General features: G+C 49.5%; 1 protein-coding gene across 1 annotated transcript in view; it reads left to right on the plus strand.

Moving 5' to 3' along the window:
- The first annotated feature begins 1277 nt into the window (after window positions 1–1277).
- Window positions 1278–19578, plus strand: part of CRY2 (cryptochrome circadian regulator 2) — a 40729-nt gene continuing 22428 nt past the window's right edge. Inside the window, exons 1-5 of the mRNA XM_049890947.1 lie at window positions 1278–1525; window positions 10325–10433; window positions 13398–13540; window positions 15135–15319; window positions 16213–16301. Coding sequence (XP_049746904.1) covers window positions 1311–1525; window positions 10325–10433; window positions 13398–13540; window positions 15135–15319; window positions 16213–16301 — 741 coding nt within the window. The 5' untranslated portion in view covers window positions 1278–1310. The remainder of the gene's footprint in view (window positions 1526–10324; window positions 10434–13397; window positions 13541–15134; window positions 15320–16212; window positions 16302–19578) is intronic.

The following is a 19578-nucleotide window of genomic DNA, read 5'->3' on the forward strand; positions in this document are numbered from 1 at the left end:
CTGGCTTCCCAGAGGAGTGGGGACAGTGTCCTCCACATCTCTAAATCCCACACAGAATCCAGAACAATGCTTTGCATTTAATAGTACCATCAGGTCTACTAAATATAGAACTAAAAGAAAATCAATTCATCTGACGGCATAATTACTATCTCAACCCACATCCTGCACATTCCCACTCCCTACTCCCAAACACTCCACTGCTGCATTATCAGGGCACGCCTCCTCCATTCCAGACTTTTTCTCTTGCAAATGCCAAGGAGCTCAGCACAGAGAGAAGCACAGCTTTGTGGATAAAAGCAGAGGCTTCAAAATGAGAACAATCTGGGGAAAAAAACAAAAAACCAAACCCATCGCCCTTGAATTGACTCCGACTCATAGCCCTCTATAGGTTGGAGTAGAACTGCCCCATAAGGTTTCCAAGGAGCGCAAGGTGCATTCCAACCGCCAGTCTTTCATCTAGCAGAGGTAGCTCTTAACACTACACCACCAGGGTTCCCAAATAATCTGGATAGAGTTCTTTTATTTGTTTTATGATCTTGAGCTAGTCAGTCAACCTGGAGCAGCCTCTGTTTTCCTCATCTGTAAAATTAGGGTAACAGCTCCTTGGTTGAATGAACAGAACTGGCTGAATGAAAGTAGTAAAGTAGAAAGTCTATGTAAGAAGATCACGTTGCTTGTATAGGAGATGCACTCCATAAATGGTAGCTTTAGTAGAATGACGTAGATGACTTAATAGAGTGGGGAACAGAGCAGCTGCGTATCTATGGGAAAATAATACCTATGACAATTAGATTTAACTTGCTGAATGATCTCTCAAAGCTGAAGATGGAAACTACATGGAAACTGCTCATTGGCGCCCCACCCTCCCCCAAGTGGCACCCAGGGTAGGTGCTATATCCTAAATATGCCCAGTGCTGTTGGCTGGAGTCATAACAACGCCCGCCAGCCCAGGCATCTTCTTCTAGCGACAGGCTCCGACTAGAACGCCTGGAAGAGATCCTCTGTCCCTTGAGGCCCGGCCTACGCCCTGGCCTCCACTGGGAACGCCCGCCTGCGTCAGCAGCCATGACCGCGGGCTCCTCCCAGGCGGCAGACACATGGTGGGAACGTGAGGGGGCGGGCCCTCATCTCGCGCCGCTGAGCCAATCGCCCGGAGGGAGGCGCTCGGCCAATGACAGAGGCGCTCCAGAGCCCCAGGGGCCGAGCTACGGCAAGCCGCGGAGGCGTCATAGGTCACTGGGCGGGCTGGAGGTGGGGCCCGCGGCGCTGTCGGGGGCGGAGCGCCGCCGGCCAGAGCAATCTAGGCGGTGATGGCGGCGGCAGTGGTGACGGCGGGAGCGGCGGCCCTGGTGCCCATTCCCAGCATGGATGGCGCCTCCTCTGTGCACTGGTTCCGCAAGGGGCTGCGACTCCACGACAACCCGGCGCTGCTGGCGGCTGTGCGCGGGGCGCGCTGCGTACGCTGCGTTTACATCCTCGACCCTTGGTTCGCGGCCTCCTCTTCGGTCGGGATCAACCGATGGAGGTGAGAGGGCCCGGGCGGGGTCGCAGGCCCGGGAGGCGCCGGCTGACCCCGGGCCCTTCCAAAGGGGGAGCCTCTGTCCCCCACCCACGGCCCGAAGACCCGGGCCTGAGGGAGGCGCGGCAGGGAGACGGAGCGGGGTCTCCAGAGGCGAGAAGTTGGCACCAGGGGGTTAGTTAGTCATCACGCTAATCCCTTAGGTGGGCGAGGACTCAACCTCTAAGAAGGGGCTTTCGCACCGTGTTTTATCCCCTTTGAGCCTCACACCATCCCTGTGGTGTGATCCCCATTGTACAGATGACGCCCTTGAGCCCTAGAGGCACAAAGTTGACCTGCCCAAGATCATGCAGCCAGCCAGTGGCAGAACCGGGACTCCAGGTGTCTCTTAGGGGTGTGCCCAGGGAGGGGAGGAAAAGGAGATATTGTGGCGTGAGGGCGGGGACGGGTTTCTGATCCTGGGGCAGAGCAGATACTCCCATTACTTCAAGTAAAGAGCCCATTGCTGAGCTCCTGAAGGTCACCCTTGGTTTGTTTTACTCCATCCTGACTTCCCCTCCACCCAGAAGGCCCTGCTTCTGGAGGTGTCTAGAGACCCTGGCTTAGCATTAGGTAAGGCAGGTGCCATCTCCCCCAAGGGCATCTTCAGTTAGAGGCACTGTGTGTCCCCAATTGTAGAGTAGTAGTACTTAACCCATTTTGGAGAATTCTGTTAGCAGCTATGAGCTTGCTAGGAAAAAAAAGCAACCAAACAAGGTATCGCCCGCTTCCTTCTCTCCTGTAAGATGATTTTAGAGGGCAGTTGAGCCCTTATAGATAGGCTTTTATGAACTGACACACCAAGGCAAGGGAGCAGGAAAGCTATGGTATCGGAGACCTCTCTTTGATGACTCCTGGGAGATGGAGTTGACAGGGACATGGGAAGGAATTAGCAGATAGGTAGCTGATGTTTTTTCTCCATAACCAGTGTTCAGGACCAAGGAGTTTGGAAACATTATGTACCCAGCACTTTTCAAAATGCCGTACTGCACCTGCTTGGTTTGTTTGCATTGTTCTGGGGGATGTTTGCTTATGCCTTGTTGCATCAATGGGCAGGGGTATTCCCAGGATACAGCGGCTCTCAGCACACCATGTTTTTGTTTTTTTTTTTTATCTCCAAGGTGTATGCCCTGCTAGGAGAGTGAGCGCTTTGTAAAGGGGGTCTATTAAATGCCCGCTCCTGCCCCATTTTTCTAGAGGGAACTACTAAAGATAGTCCTGTGGAGAGCCTGCCCACACAGTTTCCAGTCTGCCCTATTGTGCTGCCTTTGCTCCAGTTTCTATAGATAGGAGGCTGGGTTTGACAAACATCCTCAAATGACCATCTCTAGTGTAGACAATAAACCAAGCCTCAGACTTTGCCCCCTCCTGTGGCAGCGTGCCAGTCAGAGCAGAGTCAGTGGAATCTGTTTACTGTTACATTGTCACAAAGAAGTTTCTTTTATTCAGTTTCAAGGGACCTTGTAGAGGACTGCCTCCTTTGCTGTGGTAATGGGGGGTGGTTAAAAATCAACAACGAATGTTATGCTGCTGATTAAACTCAGGATAAATTTTTCTGGGTCACTCTCTTGTGATTGTGCTGTCGCGAGTGAAGGAGAAAAGGAATGTGGCAGGCCAGATGCCTGAGTCAAATCCTAAAGTCCGGACCTTGCAAGAATGTAGATGTTAATTGAGCAATTATTTAGCGGGTGCCTGATGTCTGCCAGGAGACCCTGGTGGGTAGTGGTTAAGAGGTGCAGCTGGTAACCATAAGGTTGGCAGTTGGAATCCACCAGGCAGTCTTTGGAAACCCTACTGGGCAGTTCTACTCTGTCCTATAGGGTCGCTATTAGTTGGAATCAACTCGACAGCAACAGGTTTGGTTTACTATCTGCCAGGCCCTGCTCTAGGTGCTGGTAGGGGTACAGCTGTGGACAAGCTGATGTGGTGTCTGTGCCTCCAGGGCTCCTGGAGCTACATTTTAGGGGAGGAAGACAAGTAAACAACCATAATTCAGTAGAACTAAGTGCCATGAAGAAAATGAACCGGGCTGAGCAAGAGCAGTGGTTCTCAGTCGCAGCTGCACATTGGAATCACCTAAGGACCTTTAAAAGATGCCTGGGTTCCCCATCCCCTACCACTGAGATCCTGATTTCATTGTTTTGGGGTACGATCTGGGATCAGGGCTTTAAAGCTCTCCCGTGCAGCAAAGCTTGAGAAAGAACTAGAGAACCACAGACCCAAGCCAGACAACCTGGGAAATGTGTTGCAGTGTGCTGGCAGGAAGTCTGATTCGTTTTGGCATTCAGAAGAAAGAGGTGAAATAACACAAAACAGATGGAATATGGTAACTGCTTCTGGGGCCTGGGAAGAGACACTCATACCACCCCCACCAGACTATTTGCTCCTCATGGGAGTGAGGGAGCGGCAGAGCTGCGGAGGGGTTTGTGCACCAGTTGGGGGTGAGGGGAAGTGGTGGAGCCCTACCTCCGCATAACTACAATGTGTGTAATCTTCCGGTGGCTGTTTTGGGATCTGGGAGTGGTCTGGGAGAATTGTGCTGTAGCATAATGTCTTAGCACTGCAACTGCTTGAATTGCTGCATCTAAGGAACCTCCCTAGGAATGGGGGGCCCAGAACCATTTGCAAGAGAAGGGGGAATCAGAATCTGTGATTTCTTTTGCTTCCTGCACTAACTCCTACCTACCATTTTTCTGTGGATGAAATCAAATTAAGATAGCCATGAACGTTGTTCTCTAAGAGTAAAAGAACAGAGAAAGGCAATGAAGAAATATGTGTATTTACTTTGGCCCCTGACGCCTGGTGACCTTATGCACAATGAGATCAGACTATTGTGATCTATAGGATTTTCACCAGCTGATTTTTGGATGTAGATCACCAGGCCTTTCTTCCTAGTCTGTTTTAGTCTGCAAGGTCCACTGAAGCCTGTTTTGCATCATAGCACGCACAAGCCTCCACTGACAGCCAGGTGGTGTTTGCACGTGAGGTGTATTGGCCAAAAAATGAACCCAAGTCTCCTGCGTGGATGGTAAAAATTCTACCGCTGAACCACCACTACCCCCTCCTTGGTGGTAGTAGGAAATTTATGGGCTCACTGGGTTTTTTTTAACTGCAGTTAGATGAGCCTTAGGACTTTTTTTTAAAGCACAAATTGGCTGAGTCCTTTGCTATTTACCCCAATATATTCCCGAAACCTAGGAGGTACTACAGTCAGAACCCCCCCCAAAAGGAAGCTGTGAGCAGCTTCTAGATTTAAAAATGGATATTGAAATTGGCTCTTGCAGTTTTTCATTGCCCCCTCGCCCTACTGCAACTTGTGTGGGTGATGACAGTTCTCACTCTTTATTCAGATCATTTTGTCCCTGCCTCTGGGCTGCATCTGCATTCAGGAACCAGTGGGACAGAGGGAGTTGGTAGGAATGTGTGCCAGCTAACTAATGGGTTCTCGCTCAGCTTGTCTAGTTCAGAATTAGTAAGTGGGGTGAAATGGGAACTCCCCAGGAGGCATAGTGGAAAATGTATCTCTCTTCCCAAATGCTGGGTGCTGTTGGACTGTCATCATAGGTGGGTCTTTCTTGGAACTTGGTCAGTGAGAAGGGTACTGAGAGCTCCAGTCTTGGTGGGGAAATTTTAGTCTCTCTGAGCTATTCACACTGGTACCCAAGCAAGTCACTTTACCGTTCCGCTGCTGAGGAAATGTTTGTTGGCCCAAAAAGGATGAAAACCTTCATCTTCATCTTCTTTGAGATTATTTTTATCTGTATAATACTCAGAGATCAGTCCTTGTCACGGATTCTGGGCTTGGGTTATCCTTTTCCACTGGGTTTGTTGTTGGGTGCTCTTGAGTTGGTTTTCAACTCAACAGCAACCCCATGTGACAGAGTAGAACAGCCCCATAGGGTTTTCTAGGCTGTAATCTTTATGGAGCAGATCCCCTGGGTAGGTTTGAACCACCAACCCTTTGGCCACCAGGGCTTCTCCCATGGGGCTTTAAAAAAAAAAACTTGCTGTCATCGATCTCAACTCAGTTTCAACTCAGCGACCCTATAGGACAGAGAACTGTCCCATAGGGTTTCTGATGCTGTAAATCTTTATGGAAGCAGACTGCCACATCTTTCTCCCACAGAGCAGCTGGTGGGTTCCAACTGCCGACCTTTTGGTTTGTAGCTGAGCACTTTAACCACTGTGCCACCAGGGCTCCTTCCCATGGGAAGCCCTCTAAATTCTTTAGGAGAAACAGTGTCTATTTATAGCCTATGTAGCCAGCCTGAGTTGGATTGTAGTATTGTCATTATGGCTAGATAACCCTGGCTTGAAGCAGAGAAACTTGGTCAAGGGCAGATCTAGATCCAAAAAAGGAGTTTATCACCCTTCCCCCATTAACGACAAATAAACAAAATATTCCTCAACACAAAACTGGCCATCCCCCAGACAGACCTTTGCTAAATACAGATCCTTAACCAGAAGGGTCTGCCTCTTTTATCCTACAGGGCTAGCCCTGTGGGGTGCCTGAATTAGAGTCCTGTCTGTATTTTTGGAAATCCAGTTTGAATTTGTCCAGTTCTGTCTGCCCCTGGCACCGGCGTACTTACGTAATATAATTCAATTGCACACATTGTCTAATCCGAGCAGAAAGCTTAAACTGCCCACACAGGGAGGACTCTGTGCTCCCAATTCGAGCCACGTGGGCTCAGCTTACAGCAACCAAGGGTGAAGTGCCAGCCCCAGCACTAGCGCCTCTGACGCCCAGGCCAGTTTTCTTTAGAGTCCTACCTCGGAGTAAATAGAAACTGGCCATGGGGAGAGGAGGGTGCTACAGAGGCACAGGAGGCCCAGGCTTCTCCTGGTAGAAAGAACGCAGGCTGCCTCTGTGTTCGCCTGCAGCAGTTCTGTTCCAGGCTACCTTACTGTCCTGCCAGGCTGTCACCCCAGGCTTCAAAGAGGCTGGGGGTGCTGGGACCCCTCTCTTGTCTCTTGTCTCCTGTTGCCTCCTGTGGAGGCCAGCCTGAGCCCTCTCGTCCTGCAGGAGCCTTACAAGGCTTGCCTCTGGAGAGAAGAAAGAAATAGTATTTTTAGAGGGCCAAAGGGGAGGCAGAAACCAGGAGCTTGATGAGGGAAGGCTTAGTAGAAACCAAAGAAAGTCAACCTGTAAACAGAAGCTAGAAGTAAAGTTCAGTGTTCTAGAGCAGTACTTTTAAAACCTCCAGGGATCTTGTTAAAATGCAGATTCTAATTCTGGAAGTCTGGGGGTGAGCCTGAGACTCTGCATTTTGCAAGTTCCTGGGTAAGCCTGATGCTGTTGATCTGCAGACCACATTCAAGTAGCAAGGGTGTTGGCGTCTGAGTTGGGCTGTGATGCTCCCTGATGGCTAAGCCTTGGTTGATGGCTAAGCCTTGGTTGAGAGGTAATGGAACCCAGTGGTCAAGAACACAGACTCTCTGAGCCAGACTGCCTAGGTTTGAATTCTGGCCACTTACTAGGTGCATGAAGGAGTCCCTAGGTGCTACAAATAGTTAAACACACTTGGCTGCTAACCAGGAAGTTGGAGGTTCAGGTTCACCTAGAGACGCCTCAGAAGAAAGGCTTAGTGGTCTACTTCTGAAAAATCAGTCACTGAAAACCCTATGGAGCACAGTTCTACCCTGACACGAATGGGGTCACCTTGAGTTGGAATGACTTGACAGCAGTTGGTACTGGTATTAGGTGTATGACATTGGGTAAGTTCTTTAATCTCTCTGTGCCTCAGTTTCCTTATCTATAAAATGGGAATAATAATAGTATCTAGTTCATAAGGCTGTTGTGAGAATTAGATGAGGTAATGTATGTAAAACAGTGCCTGGCTCATTGTAAGTGCTCATTAAATGTTAGCTGCTGTTGTGATTATCATTATTTAGTTGCTGAGTTGAGAGGTGGGCTTTCTGCTTCCTGCCTCAGCTATCAACATCTCTTGCCAAAGAAGAAAAGGGCCCTCGTGGAATTATCTGTCCCTCAAAGAAGCTGCAAAAGAATCTCCCGTTTAGTAAATGAGGTCTAGGGATAAGGTTCTCTAGAAGGCAGCTGGCTTCCTGGTCTGGAGTCTAGAGTTTTCAACCTTTTCAACCTTATCTATAGCTTCAAATCGTAAGCCTTCTACAGTCTGGTGGGCTGTGAGGAAAGAGGCCCCCAAGGCATGGCAAGGACATTCCTGGAGCACAGATGGAGGTCACCCTGTCCTGGAGTTGTGGAATTTGAACCACCAGGGTCATCTGCAGGCATTCTGCGTGGCAGGGCGCAGGTCTCAGGTGGCGTGAAGCTATTTGCATGTATCTCTGTTTGCCTTCTGGGAGGCATGTGAGACCTCAGAGGAGGCCAACACAAATGCGTCACTCTTGTCTCCTCTTTCCTTTTCTGGGAGTGTTAGTTTTTTAAAAACAGAAATTGACGGAGGCAGGGCTTTCAATTTGCATAAACCATCAGAGCCTCCCACTGCAACCCCTTGGGGAGGCTCCCCCCATGCTCTGGTGCTCTGTAGCTTGCATGATGCTTTGGGCAAAGCATGGACTCAGCTCAGGCTGGAATGTGGGTGTGTGGCCTTCACCTGTGGGAGTGTAGCAGGTTCTGTACGTCAGCAGCAGCGGGGGTGGGTTCTGGCTGGCAGCAGGTTCCCTGGCAGCCTCGCAAGTCAGAGAAAGTGCTGTGCCGTGGGAACACACCGACCGGGCTTCGTCGTGCTCAGGATGAAATGTGGCGATTCCCGTTGTTGAGAGAGATAAAGTCTGTGGAGCTGGATGGGTGGGTGACACCAAAGGGTAGGTAGAGGCGCCCCAGCAGTATCTGGAAATGTAGGCTCAGCTGTCGGGCTTGGTTCCCGAGGTGAAAGGGAAGAATGTCAGTGGATTACTTGTAGTCAGGTTTGCATCTGCCAGAGAAGTGGATCGCAGATACACGAGGTCCTGCAAAACCCCAGAACCTACAGCGGTGTTTGGCGTGCCTACAAGGCTTTAAGAATGGGGCACAGAGAAGACATGGATTTCAGAGCCTGACCAACCTAGGTTTCTGTTCCAGCTTTGTCATTTAATAGCTGTGACCCTAGGCAAATTAATTAACATTTCTGTGCTCAGTTTCCTCATCTATAAAATGAGAATAATAACATTTCCCTTCAAAATTTGTTGAGAGGATTAAATGAGGAAATGCACTTAAGAAGCATAACAGATTATATTGGCTGTCTCTGGAGAAACCCATTGCCGTTGAGTCAATTCCAATTCATAGCGGCCCTGTAGGACAGAGTAGAACTGACCCGTAGGGTTTCCAGGGAGCACCTGCTGTATTCCAACTTTTGGTTAGCAGCCAAACTCTCAACCACTATGCTACCAGGGTTTCCTGCCTCCAGAGAGGGGAATTAAATTCCTGGGGAAGCAAGAGGTGGAGACATTTTACGTGTACCATTTTGTAACTTGAATTTTTAACCATATGAATAGTTACCTGTTTAAAATGCTGTCCTTGTCAGCTACCATAGAGTCAACCCTGAACCCATTCATAAGAGAATGAAACGCTCCCCAGTCCTGCTCCATCCTCATGATCGGTTACAGATCAGACCATAATTTAATTTAAAAATAAAGTAAAACACTGAACGTACTCAGCAAGTGTTAACCCCCTTCTCCTTTCCCTGGTGATACAAGCTCAATGTGGTACTCCTCTCTGGCTTAAAGCTCTTGAGATCCACAGTACCCTGCTCCCTCTCCCTCAACTGTGTGAGGTATCCTATGAGGATCCTATCAAGAAGGTTCTTCTAGACCCTCTCCCTCTCAGGATAGAGCCTGATGCCAGAGCCCTGGAGAGGTGTGGAGAGTGAGCCACCTGCCAGGCAAGCCCTGGAAAACCATAGGGACAGGGGCTCAGCCCAGGCTGTGGCAGGAGAAACACATGCAGCCCAGAGACATGAATCCAGAAAGGCACAGAGTCTGTTGGACCAGGGTAGGTGGGATTTTCCAGGGCTATTTCAGTCTTGTTCCTCTGGAGCCCTGATGGCGCATTGTTTAAGAACCTGGCTGCTAACCAAAAGGTCGGCAGTTTGAATCCACCAGCCAGTTCTTGGAAAACCTATGGGGCAATTCTGCTCTGTCCTTGAGGTTGCTTGGAGTGTAAATCGACTCGTGGGGGGACAGGTTTTGGTCTTTTATTGCAGTCTTGTTCCTCTGCTTAAAAAAAAAAAAAGTTGGCGAAATGATTGTGACACAAAAGCCAGCTGATGAACAAGGTCGATGCTGTGATGCTGTGGTATAGCAGCATTAAGGTCCTGTTAGCTTTTTCATACCATCCTGCAACAAGCGCAGACACTTACATACAGGGCCTGAGGCTAGAGGGAATGAGTGACTGCCTAGGGTCCCAGAGATGGTAGCAGTAGAAGGGGCTCACATTTTTCTGGTGTTTTCTATGGGCGAGGCACTGTGCTAAATGTTTTTCACTCATTGTTTGATTTCTTCTCCTTAGCAATTCTATGAGATAGGTACTAAGGCTTAACTTCATATTACAGACAAGAAAACAGGCTAACTAGGTTAAATAACTGCCTGAGGTCACACAGCTAGTAGGAGGCAAACCCAGGATTTCAGCAAGGCAGCCCTGATCCACTGCCATCTCACTCTGGGGCTAGCCCCCCTGCCTCTCTCATCCTAGTGCTGGTAACGCTCCTTGTTTGGCTGCACAGTGGGCTAGCTTCTCCCTGCTTTGTTAGCAAAGAGCTACTTTTGATTGTACGACGACTGACAAGGCCTGTGTGGACTCTGCAGGTTTCTACTTCAGTCTCTGGAAGATTTGGACACAAGTTTAAGGAAACTAAACTCCCGCCTGTTTGTAGTCCGGGGCCAGCCAGCTGACGTGTTCCCAAGGCTGTTCAAGGTGAGTATGTACTCAAGGCCCTGAGAAGACAGTGAGAGTCTGCTGCCCAGGGGTCCCCACAGGTGAACAATGTGATATTCTGACTGGGAAAATGGAAATGGTTGGGGCTGCTAGAGAAGTTGGGAGCAAAGGCAGCTGCTCACATTGACGCCAGTATGGAAACTATTAAGGAAAAAATTCTGTGAAACCAGCGTCTTGTTGGAAAGCTCCCAGCCCAGTCCAGACATGGCATTTGGCAAGTCATTCCGCCCTGGATATCACTGACTTCCTTAGCTGTTTGCTTGGCTCAAGCCAGAAAGATTTATTAGGACTTTTTCTGTGCCAGGAGTTTGAGGGTGGGGTTTCCTGTTTAGCAAGGGAGTTTCCTGTCTTGCTTATTTATTGGGAATAAAAAAGAAGCCAGTCTTTCAGAAGGAGTGTCCCTGCTTCTCCAGGGTAAGTGATTGATAAAACCTTCATTTGGGTACCACATAGGCCTCAGTTTGCTGTATCAGGTGGCCAGTTGCTTTTTCCCCAGCCCCTTTAAAAAGCACATCTGACTGCCCTGACAGGGAACACAACAGAGAATCCCTGATGGAGCAAAAGAACAGTGGGATGCAGACCTCAGATTCTCGGAAAAAGACCAGACTTAATGGTCTGACTGAGACTGGAGGGACCATGGACCTTCTGTTAGGGCTTGGGATTGGACTGGACTATGACTGAAAATGATACTGGTGAAGAGTGAGCTTCTTGGCTCAAGTAGACACATAAGACTATGTGGGCAGCTCCTGTCTGCAGGGGAGATGAGAAGGCAGAGGGGGACAGGAGCTGGTTGAATGGACCCGGGAAGTACAGGCTGGAGAGGAGGACTGTGCTATCTCATTAGGGTAAGAGCAGCTAGGAGTACATAACAAGGTGTGTACAAGTTTTTGTATGAGAGACTGGCTTGATTTGTAAACTTTGACTTAAAGCGCAATTTAAAAAAAAAAAAGCCCGAAGGCCCAAATAGAGTCTAAATACTCATGGACAGAGGGCTCTCAGACAGCTTCCCTTTGTCCTCCACAGCACATGATTGCTTTTATGTGCCTGTCCAATCCAGCATCCTTCCCTACTCTTCCTGGGGATAAGGTGGAAGTAAAGGTCTCACGGAAAGGCAAGCAGCTTAGTAAACACTCCGTCACTCAAGTCACCCCTGTACACATTACACAGATTCCACAACATGTAATAGCTAACCTTCACTCAGGGCTGACTGTGAGTCAGACAGCGTTCGGAGTGCGTGGCATATATTACCTCACGTATTCCTCACAGCAGCCCTGAGAGGGAGGTGCTGTTATCCCTGTTTTACAGATGAGGAAACAATAACTTGCCCACAGTCATGAGGCTTAATAAGTGGTGGTCTAGGATTGGAGCCCTGGCTCTGTGTCTCCAGAGTGCGTTCTTAACCACCACACCATATAAAGATGTTTGCCTCCCTTCTCTTGCCACATTGTCCCCCCAGCACCTCAGAGGCCAGCCCTGTTATAGCCAGAGATACAGAAAGCTCATTCATTTAATCCTCCAACCTCTATTAACTGAGCTTCTAGTATGTATAGGCCCCATACTAGGTCCTAGGATCAGGATCAGTGAGCCAGTGTGGTTTCTGCTCTGAGAGTTCACACTCTAATGGGGACACGGGCCAATAGTGGCAGCTTTATTGTCAGGTGATCAAAGCTGTAATGGAGAAAGGGCAAGGGGCAGGAAAATCGTATTGAAGGAGGATGTCAAGGAAGGCTTCTTGGAGCAGGTGTCATTTGATAATAATACTGTTATCATTCACCGAGTTATTTTAAGTATTTAACAATGTAATCCATATGAACTGGCTCATAGTGTGGACTCAGTAAATGTTTACTGCTCTTATCCTTGGGATACCAGCCCTGCTCAGGACCCATACCTATCCCAGCAGACCTGGGTCAGGATCAGGCCAGTCTGTGCATGGCCAGGACCTTTGCTCAGGGTTTAAGAGCTTGAAGGGATCAGAGACTTTGGCTGGAATACATTTTACCTCTTGCTGGTTCTGTGCTCTGGGGCTTTCAGAAGTGGGTTGTCTGTACAGTCTTTCACTGGGCCAGCTCTCTCTCAGCACTGCTAAAACCCAAACCCCTTGCCATTGAATCAATTCTGAATCATAGCAACCCTATAGGACACAATAGAACTGCCCCACAGGGTTTCCAAGGAGAGGCTGGTAGATTCGAACTGCTGACCTTTTGGTTAGCAGCCAGGCTCTTAACCACTGCACCACAAGGGCACTCAGCATTGCGAAGAGGTCTAGAAATTCCTGCCACAAATGACTACAAGCTTGGAAAAGAATTTCCTTTTTCAACACGGAGCCCTTCTAGTCTCTGGATTCTCTGACCCCTGGAACACGGCTCCTCCTTCCCTGACTCTGAGAGCTGGAGCCTGTTAGCCCTGTTTGCCACTGGCCTCAGCAGCGTTGCTGTGGAAACCATTGGGACACTTCACATCACACAAATCTGCCAGGGAAACTAGGCCACAAGTTTGCTGAGAGATGGGCTGGGGAAGGCTTGCGAGCAGCAGGAGATGGTGGTCTCCTGCCCCCGCCTTGTCTCCAGCAGTGAGTCAGTGCCTCTTTCTGGGACTGGGGCATCCCCTGGGCGCATTGTATTTATAGCTCCTGCTGCATTCTCCTCCTGCAGGGATGCCGCAGCTACGTGGGGCAGCCTGCCTCTCGCCTGGCTTCACAGAGACCACTTCCCTCAGCAGTGCTGTATCTGTGCTGCTGGTCTCACCCCACTGGCCTGCTGTCCTCAAACCTTATGAACCGCAAGTTGTTTGCCTTCCTGTTCAAGTCATTGTCTCTCATTCATCCTGCAGCCCATTCGGCTAAGTCTCTAGACTTACTCTCTTCCCTCCCAGGAAGGAGCCGAGTGTCCCACTTCCCCCTCCCACCAAATCCAGTGTTGAGCGTAACAGATTCTCCCCCTACAGGAATGGGGCGTGACCCGCCTGACCTTTGAGTATGACTCTGAACCCTTTGGGAAAGAACGGGATGCCGCCATCATGAAGATGGCCAAGGAGGCTGGTGTGGAGGTGGTGACTGAGAACTCTCATACCCTCTATGACCTGGACAGGTGAGGGATGGGTCCCAGGGCTCGGGGCCAGTTGTGAGGGTTGGTGATTTGGTCCCCTGCTGAGTAGAACTTGAGGAGGCTCAGAATAGGGCCACCTGGCAGATACCGTGTGGCATTTTCTAGAAGCTGGAGAAAAGGGGCTAGGGTTGGGGGCTGTAGAGCGAGTCACAAAGAGCTTTACCCTCTGGGTGGCAAAGGCTGGTTAGGCCCCAGGAATGAGATCCTGTCTAAGGACCTGCATAGACCTTTTCCTGATCAGCTCCAAATATGGCTGCAGCCCCATCTGCACCTCATACCCCCACTCCGTCCTGTGCCTCAAAGGCTGCCGTATGACCTCAGTGGGCCCTGTCTGTTATTCCTACCGACAGATCTTTGTTCTGATAGGCCCAGTTTCTGTACCTAGCATGAGTTCTCTGGGCTCCCTGCTATTTGGGTTTCCAGGCCATGCGTTTCCATGTGGCTCAGGAGGCCCTAGCCATCCCTGCAGGGAGCTGATAACCACAGAGCAGCCTCTCCCCCTGGCGACAGGCCTCTGTGCTTTCAGAGTCTAGGAGGAAACCCTCTCCAACCCTTCCTGTCACCCTCCTGCTGCTGCTGCTGCCGAGCCAGCAGCCACCTTGCTCCCGGCCCCCTCTCCCGCCCACTGGTGGCTGCCAGAAGGCCGGTGCAGGTCACACAGCTGTGCACGTGAGTTGGGCCGCCTGGAGGAGATGCTGTGTGTGGAGCTCCTCCTCCTGCCACGTGCCAGAGGGGCGGGGGGTACTGCAGGGCAGCAACCTTATTTCTCTGCTAGCAGAGGGAGAAAGAGAGAAAACAAACTGAGAAATGAACTTACCCCGCCAGCCAGGTCTTGCGTAAGCTGCTTCTCAGCCAACAAGAGCCCCAGGAATCTGGCTGCCTACCGTCCCAATTCACCCGTATATAAACATCCTCAATTTGCCGCTTCACCCTCCTGTATCTTGCCTTCTTGCAGGAGTAGCTATGTTTCCTCTGCACATGAAAAATACTTTGTAAACTGCAAAGCATTCGGTATTCACTGCTACTATTAACGTTCCCAGCCCCGGTGTCTGATTTAGGGAGGACAGGCTATACTTGGCCTCTCTGTTCTTAGTAAATGGAGGCAGGAAGGAATGATTTTCTCAGAAAGGAACACGTTTATGGCTCTTCTCAGAGCACATCCTCCAAGGCCCTGGCTGGGGGAGAGAGGAAGGCCCAGCCACACTGCAGCTTGGATGAATAGGCCAAGTACCAAGAAGGCCAGTGGGGACTTTTCTGTGATTAGCGAGATATGGTCAGTCTCTGTCTTCAGGTGGCTCCACGAGGACACCAGGGAACCTGGACTTGAGTCCCAGTTTTGGCCCTGCCTTGCTCCATTACCTGAGGCACCTGCTCCAGCTCTCTGGGCTTCATTTTCCCTTTCGGTAAAATGGAGACACGGCCTCCCTTGCCCCCTCCTTCCCACTTAGGGGCGGGACCCATGAGCGGAAGAGAAAAGTCGCCTCAGAGCCTTCAAAGTCTGGGTTTTTTTTTGAGTGGGCCAGGCCACAAAACAAATGGCCTTGTGAGTGATGCCAGGTGTGTTTGGAATCCCCAGGATCATTGAGCTGAATGGGCAAAAGCCACCCCTTACCTACAAGCGCTTTCAGGCCATCATCAGCCGCATGGAGCTCCCCAAGAAGCCAGTGGGCTCGGTGACCAGCCAGCAGATGGAGAGCTGCAGGGCCGAGATCCAGGAGAACCACGACGAAACCTATGGTGTGCCGTCCCTGGAGGAGCTAGGTGTGTACTCCTGCCCACAGCCTCCTGCTGGACTCTCCTTTGCAATGTCGTTAGTTGCCATCAAGTCGGTTTGATGCATGACAACCTTACGTATAACAGAACAAAATATTGCCCAGGCCCGTACTATCTTCATGATGGTTGGTGTGTTTGAGTCCACTGTTGTGACTTTTGTGTTAATCTATCTCATTGAGGTTTTCCCTCAGTTTTTTTCTTCTTTGTTAAATAATACATGCTATTATAGAAAGATGAGAAAGTACAGAAAAACAAAAATGGAAATAACAGTCACAATTCCCAGCCCCCAGAGATAACCACTATTAATGTTGTTGTGTGTCCTTCTAGTCCATTCTCCATTCGTACTGACATATGTAATCTTCTGTTTCTCAGTCATGCCTCCAGTTTCGTACTTCCCCCTCTCAGACTGTGTAGACCCGTCTGGTGCTGGCATCAGTGGGCTTCTCAATGCCAGGATAACTAGCATTGCCTCTTGAAAGGGAGTCTGTCATCCTCTGGGTTACTGACCATATCCTTTCTCCCTCCCCTTTCACCTCCCCCCATTTTTTGATCTGAGCAAAGGTAATCTTCACACCTGAAAACCACAGTTGTTGTCAGTCAACCTTAAAGGGCGAGAAGGCCAGGATTGCTGTCACTTGCCTGGAATGATGAGCATCTGGGATGGGGGAGACAAGGGAAAGGAGGGGAAATAGTAACAGTGGGAAGAGAACCAGGATGACCTAGAGCACACAGAAACCCTAAGGGTGACTCAACCCCAGCAGAGCCAGGGACACTGTGGTTTAGTTCCCATACACACAGAGCAAAACACTGCGTCAAGACGTGCTGAGCTCCCCATGAGCCAGCCTGGCCTCCAGTCCCGTGACCTGCGCCTCCTCCTGCAGGGTTCCCCACCGAAGGACTTGGCCCAGCTGTCTGGCAAGGAGGAGAGACAGAAGCTCTGGCCCGCCTGGATAAGCATTTGGAACGGAAGGTATGGGCCCCCATTTCTGACCCCTGGGAACTGTGTGTGCTGACACCCAGGCAGCAGGAACGTGGAGTCCAGTGCATGTCCCTTAGTGCCTCATAGCTCCACCTGGTGGGAAAATGAAAATCCTCCTGCAATAATGTAAAAAAAAAAATTTTTTTTTCCTCTGCAATAATAAAAAAAAAACTACCACTTATTGAGTTGGTACCATGTGCCAGTCACTGGGGTGAGCATTTCTAGGTTAAGCACTGCACCGTCTCCTTTAGCCTTCCCATCAGTCCTACAAGGCAACTGTTACTCTTTCCATTTTCTTGTTGTTGGGTGCCATCAAGTCGGTTCCACCTCATGGTGACCCTGTGTGCAACAGAACAGAACACTGCCCCGTCCCGCTGCCCCGTCCCGCGCCACCCTCAGAATTGTTGTGCTCGAGCTCATTGTTGTAGCGATTGTGTCAGTCCATCTCACTGAGGGTCTTCCTTTTTTCACTGACCCTCTACGTTACCAAGCATGATATCCTTCTCCAGGGACTGGTCCTTCCTGATAACATGTCCAAAGTACGTGAGATGCAGTCTCGCCATCCTTGCTTCTAAGGAACATTCTGGCTGTATTTCGTTCAAGATAGATTTGTTCTTCTATCCCCCAAAAAAACCAAACCCGCTGCTGTCGAGTCAATTCCGACTCATAGTGACCCTATAGGACAGAGTTGAACTGCCCCATAGAGTTTCCAAGGAGTGCCTGATGGATTTGAACTGCCGACCTTTTGGTTAGCAGCCATAGCACTTAACCACTATGCCACCAGGGTTTCCGTTCTTCTGGCAGTCTGTGGTATATTCAGTATTCTTCACCAGCGCCATAATTCAAAGGCATCAATTCTTCTGTCTTCTTTACTCATTGTCCAGCTCTCCATTTTATAGATTAGGAAATTGAGGCTTGGAGAGGTTGAGTAATTTGTCTGAGGTCACACTGTTAGTAAGTAGTAGAGCAAGACCTTGTTCTATGTGCTTCTGAGGCTTACACTAGATTGCCTTTCTTCCTATCGGTGGGCAGGCTCTCCTTACTCAGATGGTATCTGGTCACTGAAGTACATGAGATTAATTATGTCGTGTATACGTGTGTCCCCACTTTTTGCTGAGCCTCCTCCAGGGCATTGCTTTCCATTTTCTTGGGCACACAACAAGTGGCTCACCTTTCATGAAGTGGGACTTGGCAATGGGAAAGAAAGGGGCCCCACAAGCACTTCACCACCATGTCCCAAGACCTCATACCTGGGACTAGAAGAGCAGAGGAGGTTCTTATGGCTGTGGAGAGTGGTCAGCTCCTAGTTTCCTAGTTTCCAGACGTATCAACTGGCCCTTGAAATCGCAATCTTTTCTGTCCCTTCTTAAATGGCTCAGCATTCGGTGGGAGCCAGTTTGGTTGAGTGAAGGCAGAAGCCAGGCTGGGGTGGCTAGGAACTGAAGGTGGGGTGAGGAAATGGACAGGGTTTGGCTGTGGAGGGAGGAGAGAAGACCCATGTGTAGACAAATAATTTCTCCAGTGTTCTTGGACTGGAGACTGTAAAGAGGGAGAGGTTGACTGTGCAAGAGAGAGAAGGAAGAGGAGAGGGCTTCGCAGCCAGATGGTCCTGGACAGAGTCACAGGGCGGGGGGAAGGGGCGGAGGTGTGGATGCGGGTGAGTTTGTAGATTTGGTGGCTAAAAGTTGAGGTGTTTCCACCTGATCGCTTCCATTTCCTTTATGAGGAAGCGAGGCCATCTGATGAAGGTCAGGACAGATGGAGTTTTGAGGAGGGTGTAAAGTTGGTAAAACGGTCAACATGGAGAAGAAGGGGCGAGTGCTAGGAGTTAACCACGAAGAAGTAGGAGATGTTGTGGAGAGAGACCGGTGTCTGGCGTCAGAAGCCCAAGTCCAGCCCAGCCTGCCCCTTACCATCTTTGTAACCTCAGGAGAGTCACATATGCTTTGAACTTAGTTTCCTCATTTTCAAAAGGAGGTCATGATAAACGCTGCCTGAGAGGATTGTTAAGCTCAAAGGAAAGCAAGCACGTAACCGTGATTTATGACAGTAAAGCCTTAAACCAGTGGCAGTTGCTGATAAAAGCAAGACCAATTGTGTATCACAAATGACTGCAGACATGACAGTGCTGCTCCTCCGGAATGGGTTGGGAGTTTCCTGCTTTCCCAGTCCCTGTTGAACGGCGACGAGAAGTTCCTGGGTACCCCTGATGCAGCACCAACTTCAGGGGCCCTTAGCAGATAGATAGAGCAGGGCCTGAGATAGGGATTTTTTTTTTTTTTCCTAGAAGGTAGAAACCTTTTTTTTGGAGCCCTGGTGGGCTGCTAGCCAAAAGGTAAGCAGTTTGAATCCACCAGCTGCTCCTTGAAAACCTTATGGGACAGTTCTACTCTATAATGTCCTATAGAGTCACTGTGAGTCAGAATTGACTCGACAGCAACAGGTTACGGGTTAGAAGCCTTTTTCCTTTCTTCTGTATAATGATAGACGTTGTTTGATGCTTTCAGAATTCTTTCATATCTGTCATTTTATTTTATCCCCCGAAAAACCAAAACCAAATCCGCTGCTGTCGAGTTGATTCCTACTCAAAGCGACCCTATAGGACAGAGTAGAACTGTCCCATAGGGTTTCCAAGGAGCACCTAGTGGATTCCAACTGCTGACCTTTTGGATAGTAGCGGTAGCTATTTTTATCCCCAGGTGGTAGGAAATTTTGTTCTCATATAACTGGTAAGTAGCTGAGAGACTAACTTACTTGTTCAGGATCATACCACAAATTAAATAACTGAGGGCAAGGACGAGGACCTCATCACTTGCTCTTGTCTCCCTCTCACATTCTGCTAGCATGAACTAGTGGGGTGAGCACAGCATTCAAATCCTGACACCATGGCTTTCTGTTCGTGACCTTAGACAGATTACTTACCCACCCAGTGCCTCAGTTTTCTCCACTGTAACTTTAGAGTAACAACACTTACCAAGTATGACTACTGTGAAGGTTAAAGGAAGATAATACGTATATGAAATCCCTTTATGCTCAACTGCTAACCCAAAAGTTGGTGATTTGAACCCACCCAGCGATGCCATGTAAGAAAGGCCTGGTGACTTGCTTCTGTAAAGATTACAACCAAGAACACCCTATGGACCAGTTCTACTCTAAACACATGGGGTTGCCGTGAGTCAGAATCAGCTCGACAGCAGTAGGTTATTTTTGTTGTTGTTGTTAGTGTGGTCCCTGGCACAAAAGGAAACGTGAATCCCCAATTTGAGTA

This window comes from Elephas maximus, chromosome 7, assembly GCF_024166365.1.
Source record: "Elephas maximus indicus isolate mEleMax1 chromosome 7, mEleMax1 primary haplotype, whole genome shotgun sequence".
Classification (NCBI taxonomy): domain Eukaryota; kingdom Metazoa; phylum Chordata; class Mammalia; order Proboscidea; family Elephantidae; genus Elephas; species Elephas maximus.